Source organism: Spermophilus citellus (genome assembly GCF_964194105.1).
Source record: "Spermophilus citellus genome assembly, chromosome: 11".
Taxonomy (NCBI): domain Eukaryota; kingdom Metazoa; phylum Chordata; class Mammalia; order Rodentia; family Sciuridae; genus Spermophilus; species Spermophilus citellus.
The window spans coordinates 89,048,070-89,060,160 of record NC_138192.1 but is presented as its reverse complement, the minus strand read 5'-3'; the positions used below and the strand labels follow the sequence as shown (position 1 = coordinate 89,060,160).

Genomic DNA, 12,091 nt, shown 5'->3' with positions numbered 1-12,091 from the left:
TCATTTGAGCCTCCATGTTATCAGTGAGCCTTAAACTAAAGTAATAGATTTTTTTTTCCAGATTGGAAAAAAAATTGATATCTAAGTCTACTTCATTTTTAAGGAAAAAATAAGAAACCTTAAAATTCAAATTCGGTTATCAGAGCTTTCATTTCTCAAATTTCTATGTAACTTTGATTCATTATGTAAAGTTATATCCAAAATGTTGGCACTTCCCCTCTCCAAGGACCAAGAAGCTTCTTGCCCATCTTCCATGAGTGTAGGATTTACTTTGGGGATGACACAATATACATGCTATTTATCTCAAAAAAGAAAATGTTCTCTGGTCTCTACAATAACATCAGTGAAAATGTTTATGTGGTGGCTTTTGAGTGCAGGCAGAGAAGGACATCATAGTGACATTTTACAGGGGTGATGTCTGAAGAAGACAGTTTAATTTCTAAGGGATCCATGGGGCAGTCACCAAGGCAGAGGTGACAATTTGGGGAACAGCTTTAGAAGTACACATTTTACTATGTTATTCTTAAGAGTCAGTACCAAATTGGCTAACATTTTCAGATACTAACATCTTGACGCTATTTTACACCTTGAAAGCTTGGATACTTTAAATTCATCACTCAAAATTACAGAAAAGAATAGGCCAGAAAAGGCATTCCTCAACATCATTCCCTCTGATTACTGAATTACCATTTTACTATTTACTCTGCTCAGGGCATGTCCAGGGCCAAGAAGAGGTCACTCAGTCTCAACTTCTTAAGTTCATACTGCAGTTTATAACAAGAAGCAAGAACGCACAGCACAAGACAGCAGAGACACAACCACCTTTGGAACTAATTGATGGGAATTAGGGGGCGCTCCTCTCGCTTCTTCCAGATGTTAGTCTTGCTATCTCTTTTGGCTAGTGGTGGTCTGCCCCGTCTTTTAGTGGGAGATATATTGGCTTCAAAATCTTCAACAGTGCTTTTTCTTCCTGGAGATTCTTCCCCAGGGTGCTCCATAATAACCCCACTCCCTCCATCTAAGATGTGCCTTAAAGCCGGGTCTTCTGGGGAGCAGACAGTGGTGCCACTCTCGCTGCTGCTCAGGTCTAAATCTTCTAAGTACAGGATCTTGGGCTGATGCATGCTTTTGATGAATGTTTTCTCCCTCTCAAGCTTTCTACTCGAGTGATGCTCATTCATGTCCACCCCAGAGTCTAGACTCGTATCATTGCTCTGGGTTCTCTTGCCCTTTTTCAGGTCTATAAAGGAGTGCCTCACTTGTGCTACTGGCTTTCCATCAAGAGACACAAACCATGCTCGGGGATGGGGGGAGGGCTTTCCTTTGGACAGCTCCAGGAGGGTCTGTTCTGAAATCCCTTGAAGTTCTGATGAAAATGGAGTCATTACAACAGCTTCATTCAGTGTTCCAGGAACAGAAACAGATTCCAGCAAGCTGTTGGAATAGCGGCTCCAATCTGAGGTCTGAGAAGGCAAGCTCTGTTGACCTTCAAGGACGATATCCTCTTCCCTGGCATCTGGGGTCTGTGTATGGGAATGCATTGGCATTTTGGGCAATGTCTGCGTAAAGTTCTCTCTGTTTACTGGTTCCATCAGTTGGCCATAAACTAACTGGCCCTTTCTTGGCAAAGTGGCTGACTTCGCAGCATGTAACTGCTCTGAAGTGGGGAAAAGATCAGATGTTTGAAGGATGGCGATGGGCTGGCTATAGATATGCATAAGCTGCTCAGGAATGTGGGAACGCCCATACCCCTCCTCATCACCTGTGAGATACCTCTTTTCCTCTTGAGCATCACCTAACGATGAAGATAGATTGTTGCTGATATGTTTTGATTGTTTGGTCCCAACATTGGGCTCCAAAGACTGTGTTGGATTTCTTGCGTAATTATTTTGATTGACTGATAGAAATGAAACATCTTCATTGTAGATTTTGAAGTTGTCCCGGGTTTTTACCATGGAAACTCTTTCATCTGCTTCTACCTTTGATGGTTCTTTTTTCTGAGGGCTGTAGGAGGAGTTTTTGGCATTGTATAACTGTGACTTGTCCTCAGCTTTTAAAGCAACTTTAACTGAACTTATATGATTTATGTGTGTTGTTGAAGTTGTCTGATCTCTTTTGAGGACCTCCAGTTTAGTGATATTTCTTTCTCTTTTCTGTGGAGTAACACACTTATCCCTAAAGAGGAGGAGTAGGCAAAAGTTATGATCTAGAAGGTTAACTTTTTAAACACATCACAATATGTAGTGCTATTGTTAGAATATATTTTTATTTCTAATCTACATATTTTAAAGACTAACCTATTTCTACAAACTTTGTAATGCACAGAATATGCTGAAGTGATACTATAATTTAATAGTTTTCTGGATTTATGCATACTGATTAATGTTGTTCTTACCTGCAATAGCAAAGTAGTACAGCAAAAAATCCAATGACAATAACTATTGTTCCTCCTAATATGGCTGTAAGAAACACTGTGTGATAGGCAGTTATATCCTTGGAATCCTCATTCAGACCTGAACCTAGATGGTTCAACATAAACAAGAAACAAAGAGAAAACTTTATTTTAGGTCAAATTTTCAAGCATGTCACATCCTAGATAAGGCAGCTTGAATATGTATGCACACTTTTGTTTGCTTCCCTCTGATGTCAGAATTCCCCGTGAATTAGCATGAAGTATGCTTTCCCTACCTTTTGAGATTAATCAACTGGTTTGCTTTGACCAATGAACTATGAACACTTTAAATTGATGGTATAGCTCTACCCTCTTGCTAAGGCACTCTAATATGTGAATAGCATATCCCAGAGTGTATGTAACTAATCCTTCAAGCTGAGTTCTGGAATGAGAAAATAGTTTAAACTGAACCAAGCCAAATGCAACAGTACAGCTGTCAGCCTAAAACACTTCTACAAGCCTGGTGCATGGATGCACACCTATAATCCCAGCAGCTCAGGAGGCTGAGCCAGGAGGATCTCAAGTTCAAAGCCATCCTCAGCAAAAGCGAAGCACTAAGCAACTCAGTGAGACCCTGTCTCTAAATAAAATACAAAATGGGACTGGGGACGTGGCTCAGTAGTTGAATGCCCCCGAGTTCAATCCCTGGTACTCCCCCAAAAAACAAACAAATAAACAAAAACACTCATACAATATGGAAAGCAAATAAATGTTTGCTACTGTTAGCCACTGAGAGTGCAGGTTGGCTGTTACAAAAATTGGAATCTGGATGCTGAGATGTTACTAAAACAAAAACCGAAGATATATAAGAATGGCTTCCAGAACAGACAAAAAGCAGGGAAAAAAATTGTTTCAGAAGACAGTAAAAATGGTGATTTAAGATAAAAAACAGTAACAAAATATTTGGTAAAATAAACCAGGAAAAAATATTTCTAACTAATGTGGGCTTTGTTCAATCAGGTTTTGAGACAGAATGTTGTGAGTGTTGATTATTAGTTGCATTTAATTTAAAAAAAAAAGAAATTTTAAAAATATATTCAAAAATGCTAAAGCAAGCAAGAATGTAAAGAACAGAAAAGTCAGAAAATCCTGGGACTTGAAGAATTAAAAGTTGCAAACTCCTTCTGTCTGGGCTCTGCAATAAGAAGACACTGTGATCCCAGGTAAGTTGAACCCAGCTGGGGCACAGTAGACCCACTATCCTCTTGTTCTGAGGGAGCACACACCTGCAAATGCTGTGTAATAAGTTTTATTGCAGCAAAAGCTGGCTACTACTATAGGATGATCAGTGTAGCTTAATAAATTCTGCATAAAAGTGAATTCTACTGAGAACTAATTTATGAAGACTTCATTTTCCTCTGAAAAGTGTACAATAAGACTAGGTCGTTATCACCTAGATTGTAATATGTATTCAGGGTGATGGTACAGCTGATTTTCTGATAATCTCTACCATGAGAAAACGTCCAGAATAAGGACCTTAAGTACACCAAGGACAGTGGAAGAAAGTGAGGGACCACAAGGTCTTTAAGTCTATCCTTTACATTTTGCATCATCCAATTTAAAAAAAGTAAAGAAATAACAGCAATATTTAAAAGGTTTGGAATACAGCATTGTGGTTATGCATATAAACCTTGGATCCAGAGTGTGTGAATTAGAATCCTGGCCTTGCCATTTATGTTTCCGTGGTCTTGGCAAGTTTCTCTTCTTTGTGTCTCATTTCTCTTGTCTATAAATCGGCAATAACAAAAGCCATACATAACCAATGTGGGTTGTTGCAGCTTAAATGAGTTAATAGTTATGAAATACTTAAATCTGTGCTTGGCCCATGGTAAGCACTCAAGTGCTAGCCATACAACACCATGGTTGTTACAGAATGAAATGTTAAGGTTACATAACAGGCACTTTTGTATTAGCTACAAATTCACAGATGGTGACTAAAAATAGTGTATCATATCTAACAAGTAAATAAATACAGCATTGTTCAATGTAATTTCTTGTAAAAAAAAAGAAACAAAAGTGGCTTCTTCATATCTGTAGGACCAAGAGCAATTTTGTTCATATATATATATATATATATATATATATATATATATATATGCCTTTACAATAGAGTGCCACTAATAATTAACACTTCACAGGATTCTAGCAGAACTGGTTCTGGAAATAAGAGGTTGGTATTGTTGGACTGGCTCAAATCTTACATGTATGACAATAGCAGAAAGTGTATGTCTCCTCATGTGCTTGTTAGGTACATAGAAGAGGTCAGAATGCTAAAAAAAATCACATGTTAATTAATTCAAATATATATGAAAATGCATATTTGAAACATTAATAAGTGGTTGTTTATTAAACTCTGCACTCATTCACCTATTTTCCTTTATCAGTCTGAAAAATTACTTTTAATCACTTAACCATTTTTCCCCCAAGGAATTCTAGAATTCTATTTTAAAATGTTAAAAACAAATTCAGTATACATTTAACCAAATTGTAACCAAAGTAACTCCAGCATACCAGACACTAACCTATCATGGGACTAATTTTGGCTTTACAGTAATATATCCTAAAATATTTAGGGACATTAATGATTGCAATATTAAAAAATATATATTTAATCTCTTCTGTGGGTTCCTGCCTCAGAGCTCCTAAAAACCCTTGGGATTTCCTAGGTTATAGGAGTCATTTTGTTCCAATGAGATAATTCCTGGTGGGCTCCTGGAAGAAGGATGATCACCAGAGTGAAAGCCCAAACCATAAGGAAGATAGGAACTTGCAGACCAGTCCCACACCCAGCCTCCAGAGTTTTCCATTGAATTTTCCTCCAGAGTTTTCAACTCTCCAGAGTTCTGTGAGCTAGCACAGAAAATTATTAAACCTAAAAAGGCAATTGTGGGAACTCCCAATCTGAAGCCAAGTCATACAGAAGTGTAGGTAACCTGGGGAATCTGCTACTTGCAACTGGTATCTGAAGTGGCGGCAATCTTGAGGGATTGCCTGTGGTGTATGAAGATAATTCCAAGTAAGTACTGTCAGGATGGTAGTGTAGTACATGCAGAGAATGTTCACTAATAACTAGAGAGTCATGCAGTGTAAGGAAACCCCCACACACAATTTGTGTCCAAAGTGTTCTGTGGTAACATTAAAAACGACAACAAAAAGTTGATTTCTCCCTTTTCAGGGATGACCACATCTGTTAGCCCTAACATTCATATATTGGATCCTTAGCTCCCAGTGTTACCATATTTGGAGACAGGGCCTATAAAGATGTAATACAGATTAAGTGAGGTTATAAGGATAGGGTCCAATCAGATAAGACTGGTGTCATTGTAAGACGAAGAAGAGACACCACAGAAGTCTGTTTCCATGTATGCACAGAGGAAAGGCCATATGATGACTTAATAAAAAACTATCATCCATCAGCCAAAAAGAGAGGTCTCATCAACCCTGAGAGCACCCTGATCTTGGGATTTCCAGCTTTCAGAGTGTGAGAAAACAAATTTCTGTTGTTTAAGCTGCGCAATCTGTAGTATTTTGTTATAGCAGCCAGAGCAGATAAATACAATATCCAACTCCCCCTGTTTAAGAACAAAAAAAAATGAATACTCAGATGAATACCTATTTCTTGCTTACTTAATTATGAGCAAAGTCAGAGATATTATCAAGTTATACATCTAATAGTGGAGTGTTGCTTTTACTATTATGTTTGCAGAATCGATTTTTCAAAGGCATTACTACAAGGTGTCTAAGTGAGAATCCCATAATTCTATTTTAGTACTCTGTCACACACAAAATCTTTTACAATAAATAGATAAGCTAGAAAAGAACTTCTGGGCTGAAGGTTTAGCTTAGTAGTATAATGCACAGGATACTCTGGGTTCAGTCCCTAGCACCAGAACAGTTTAAATTGAACTTAAACTGTTTTTAAAAATTATATTGGCTTTTGTAATTCAAATGATCACATAGAAACTAGTCCTTTCGGATATATATTTTAGTGGAAGTACATTTTTCTGTAAAACTCAAGTATTCCTGGGTTATTTTTTACTTAAAATGAAATAACTAGATTTGAGTTTAGGCATTAAATATTAATTGTTCTTTTTAATCAATATTTCATTATCGTTGCAAACTGAGAATAGGATAAGGCCAGACAGCTGGCCAGACTGCATGATATTTTACAACATGAAGAACAAAGGTAACCACCCTCTGATTTGTGAATAAACAATCTCATAAGCACTAAGTTCAAATAGAAACAGAAAGAATATCCTTCTTGATCACATATGGCTAATGGCTCACATTTCATCTATTGGAATACTAAATATATTGCTTTCATTTTTTAAAAAACAGCCATGTTATCTTGCATGTTTTAAAATTCAAATGTTGCCAATGTCAAGTGAAAATCAAACTGGATTAAAAAATTCTTTTCAGAAAAAACTCTGAAATAATAAAATCACTCTGTTAGATTAGAGAATACTACAGAGAAGTATGTGTAAAATGTCATCCACATCCTGGATCAGAGTGTGTACTGCAACTATTTTTGACTAGCATGAAACAGCCAGGGAGTGGCTGCCTCTCAGCTAGGAACCAAAGCACTTCAAAAGCCAAAAGAATGATCTGTGATACTTGATTGAAGATGGAGGAATTATATATGTATTTAACTTTCAATCCCAAGTCTTCCCTAAAACAACACTAAATGTTTTGCTTTGTTTTGATCCTATAAATACACAATCTACAAAGATAAAAGAAAATTGAGATAACAGACAAGAGCAACAAAATGTTGAAAACTAGAAAGTTGACTTAACAAAGCTTGGTGTAGGGAAAGCCCTGAAGCAACTCGATTTCTGCCAGCAAACAAACACCCAAAGGCCCAGAGAGCGGTAGCAAGCCCACAATTCAACCAGTCTGGACGACAGCAGGTTTGAGGATCTTTCTTTATTCATGAAAATTTAATGGATAAAATAAGCAGTCATTCAAATTTTTGAGAAATTTACTGAGTGAGATTAATGTAGAGTCTTCTTAGGTTCAGATTATTTAAATCATCTGATACCATGTTAAATGGAAAAAAATAAGATACTCATTTATCCTAGAAAATTATAGTTCTTCCCTAGTGAATAATTCTTGGTTTGTGGCCACCAGCCCCCACGCACCTTCTGTTAAAAATGTCAGGTCAATTTTCATTTGGTATATCACCTATATTCTCTTCAAAACAGTCTGGAGACACTATTCTCCAAGAGCCCTTTCTTCCCCCAGCTCCCACCAGAGATGTGCTTACTACCCAAGCAAATTCTTCACCCCTAGGATAATCAGGAATCAAATGAGAAAAAATGCTGGAAAGCAGTGGATTTGGCCATCACACAGCAACAACCTGGCATGGACAGCAGAGAGAGTCCCCTAACCAGCCCCTGTGGAGTGCAGAGATTCTGCCTTTTAGCATCTGGTTGTCAACCTTCCCTAAGACCCTATAAATTCCCCATATGCTTTTAAACTTGTTTTAAATTATCCAAAATGTTTCTGTTGCTTGCAATGAAAAGAATCAACTGATCTAGACAGAATTTATTCATGAAAAATGTAAACTAAGAAATATTTGATTTGAATAAACTTCATTGTTTGCAGACTTATGGGACACTCTATAAGGGACCTTAGAGTTTATGGAGCTTAATCTTCTCTTCTGTGCATGAAAAAAAAAAAAAAAAGAAAAAAGAAGAAAAGGTGAAGATGAGGAGATTAAGTGCTTTTCCCAGTATCAGACAGCTGGTAAGTGGCTGAGTGGTCTATGAATATCAAATCCAGCATGATATCTAGATTATTTTTAAAAATTACTTTGTTTGACTTTCACAGTACCTCTAGTTCCTGGAAGTGGAGCTGCTATCCAGTAGCCCAAATGTGGTGCATCATAAGTCCAAATTAAGTGATTGTTATATTCTTTGACCATTCCCCGGCCATGGTTTACCCAAGCACCTGAAAAGAAAGGTAAGCAAAACACTAGTTAGCTTCTATTATGTATCTTTAGGGTGATAGGAATTGGTTGATAGTAATGTGAAGAATACAGTACTTTTTGAAAAATTATGAAAACCATGACAATATATTATCAGGTAATGCATATTAAACATTAAATTATATTTAGAATCTATTATAATATGTAAAATAGAATTATTTGAATGATTTGTTATGACCAAAGGAAAAAAAATTATAAATAAACTAAGAATGCAGACATACTTAGAAGAATCATGACTTTCCAATTAGTGCTCAACTTGTGTATGCTCAGATATCTTTGAAGGTTATAAGTAGTGGAATCCCAATTTAATCAATAAATGATAATTAGTCCTTTGTCCTGGGAATTTGATTAAAAACTAACAGTGTATGTTTTATGACCTTATCAAGTTATTGAATATTGTTTTGTTCTAGTACTATTGGTATAGTTCTTTAAGAACTTATTTTTTTAACTTTAAAAAAAATGTCATCTATTCTAGTAAAATCTTGCCATCTAGAGAAAACAATTCAGTAAAGTTCTTACCTTTTATGAAGTTTTATGAATGTACAAATTTCATAATAAAGCTATTATAGGTTTGTTGTATAATTATATATTTGTATTTTGGTGAATTGAGTTGTTATAGTAAATGTCAATTGAAAACAATGTCTATTTTATTTTTCAATTGACACATTTGTATATATTTATGATAATGTGATATATGTAGACAATGTATAAACATAAATTTCTCAATTGCCTTAATCAAATTTTTAGATAAGCTCACATTACCTATCAGGAAAAAAAACTATGAGGATAATTTTTGATTTTTTTGTAAGTAATTAATGTTGTATTTTTTCCTGTACATTATATATTGGCACCAATTCCCCCACGATTATATTAATCAAAGTAAGGCCGACATTGGTCACTAAACAGTGCATAAAATTATGTTACTGAAAACGTAGAACTGTACCAAATTCTTTTTTTTTTTTTTAAAGTTTTTTTTTAAAGAGAGAGTGAGAGAGGAGAGAGAGAGAGAGAGAGAGAATTTTTAATATTTATTTTTTAGTTCTCGGCGGACACAACATCTTTGTTGGTATGTGGTGCTGAGGATCGAACCCGGGCCGCACGCATGCCAGGCGAGCGCGCTACCGCTTGAGCCACATCCCCAGCCCTGTACCAAATTCTAAGACAAGACATTCAACAGAAAAATATTCAAAATATATTCACCTAGCTAACGTACCTGTGTTCATATCAAATGTCCAAGCAGGTATGCGATCCCCCACATTTATATCATTTGTATGTAAAAGGGGAAGAGAAATTTGAATGGAGCCATCCACCTTTAATTCTTTTCCTCCAGAATATATTTTCACACATACTGCAGCAAGAGGAGTCAGTTCAATATTTTCAAAACCTAGAAAAGACAGTTTAATAGAATCATGTACAAACAAAGGTTGCAGTTATATAGTAATTATTATGGATCTAAACTATCTGATTTCTCCATTTCACTCAGGGTTATGCATCCTTTGGGAGGGGGGGTGTTGGGGATTGAACTCAGGGGCAATTGACCACTAAACCACATCCCAAGCCCTATTTTGTATTTTATTTAGAGACAGGGTCTCACTGAGTTGCTTAGCACCTTGCTTTTGCTGAGGCTGACTTTGAACTCACAATCCTCCTGCCTCAGCCTCCTGAGCCGAGTTATACATTTTAATGTCAAATAGTTAATGAATCCACATTAAGTATTTTTATAATGTCATTCAAAATACTTTATATATATAATTTATGCAATGCAACACTGACAAATCAGTAGGAGTCTCAGTTTCCTAATTTTCTCCGAGTCGTCTGATTTAAGGGATCTTGAATCTAATTGAATGCTTTTAAAAATGAACTAAAAAATAAACAAACATGCCCAAATAAAGGCTCTACTGTACCATACCATTAATCCAGTTACAGGTTTGCGGCATCTGGCCCTGCTCCTCCCAATACCATCTGTTTCAAGGAGGGCCACAACAAACAGTTGTGGCTGCACTACTTAGTAAAAAGTATTCTTATTCAAAATGCAATTATTAATTGCTAGGTTTGGCAATTCAACATAAAACAAAACCACCCACAATACCATTATTTAATGAAGGTGATATGCTTTGATATGTACTTACTAATACTATAATGAAAATAATTAGTATAACTGAGATTAAGAAACTTAGATTTTAAATATTAGTATCACTCAATAATTCAATGCCCCCAAAGTAGGAGAAAAGCAGGTTAATAGAAGGTCGATTTTACTGTTTTCCTAAAGGGTTTTGTTTTGGTACCAGGGATTGAACCTAAAGGTATTCTATTACTGAGCCATACCCCCAGCCCTTTTTATTTCTTATTTTGAGAAATCACTAAGTTGCTTAAGGCCTCACTAAATTGCTGAGGCTGGCTTTAAACTTGTGATCCTCCTGCCTCAGCCTCCTGAGCCACTAGGATTATAGGCATGTGCCAAACTGCTCAGCTGCTTTCTTCATATTTTAAAGATTTGAATATAATTGGTAGAATGACTTCTGAAATATCAGGAGCTATCTACAGACTTTGACTCTGGAGGAAAAAGCCTAGAAACTGCATTTCTTTTGATTTTGAAATATAAACAATGCCCAAATTATAAGATGTACCAGAATATTTACAGTAAATAAAAATATGGTTAGATGTATAATGTTAAAATTCCAGTTTTAATTTCTATAAATAACTAATTAATTATAAATTTTCTAAGTACTTTACTAATACATGAGAAATAGAAAAATTATACTTTTTACATCTTATTTGCTTTTGGTCTAAATTTTTTAATCTTTGACTTCAAAGCTTAAGTTTTATGCACTCAGTTACTGTTTATTATAAAACCTCATAGGTACCACACATTAATATGGATCACAAAGATATGGTAAGTACATGATCTCTTTTTGTATCACCTACTGTATATTTTTAATTGCTTGTTGCTATCAAAAATCTTTGTTTCTTTAATCATGGTCAGCTTCTCTCCCACCCGAATGTAAGCACATGACAATTCAGAAAGGCAATGAATTAGGTGATCTAGGAAGAATCCCAAGGAGGGACTTTTGAGCTATAGCCATATGGTAAGGAGCTACCCAAGCAAAGACCTCAGAGAATACCCTTCCAGGAAGAATAAACAAGTACTAAGCCCCCAAACCAGATGTCATCCTGGTAGGTATAAGAAAGAGGTGGCCCAGGGCTTGGAAGGCAAAAGGAGAGAGAAGCCATAGTGCAGGGCCTTGGAGAATATGGAAAGTAGTTCATTCTCATTATTACTACTACGAGACCTAGATCTTCAGTTAGTAGAAAGGGCAAATACTGAATCACTGAAAATGTTCAGTTAAATAGAACAATTTGTTGTAGTAAATTTCTTGAAATATTAATATCAAATAATCATAGTGAATATGTCATGAGCTTTGTAATGTTTTGAACCAATAAAAAAATAAAAAAAAAATAATCATAGTGATACCATACATATTTTGTAGACTAGTTCACTTGTTAGTGATATAATGTTAGCAAAACCCAAGCATTATATAATCTGCCAAGTAACTATTTCAAGATACATATTAAAGTCCGTCAGCTGGCTTTCTGAAGTCCCTGCTTCAACCCCATCCCTCAGCTCTATGTAGTCAGTGGCTTCACAAACTATG

The 12,091-nt window shown here is 35.9% G+C and overlaps 1 protein-coding gene across 1 annotated transcript in view; it reads right to left on the bottom strand.

Annotated features, from left to right (window-relative positions):
• Positions 1–340: 340 nt before the first annotated feature.
• Positions 341–12,091, bottom strand: part of FAM171B (family with sequence similarity 171 member B) — a 68,201-nt gene continuing 56,450 nt past the window's right edge. The window contains exons 5-8 of the mRNA XM_081261825.1: positions 9,652–9,822; positions 8,285–8,401; positions 2,396–2,519; positions 341–2,175 (exon numbers count right to left, since the gene is read on the bottom strand). Of these exons, the coding sequence (XP_081117951.1) occupies positions 831–2,175; positions 2,396–2,519; positions 8,285–8,401; positions 9,652–9,822 (1,757 nt within the window). The 3' untranslated portion in view covers positions 341–830. The remainder of the gene's footprint in view (positions 2,176–2,395; positions 2,520–8,284; positions 8,402–9,651; positions 9,823–12,091) is intronic.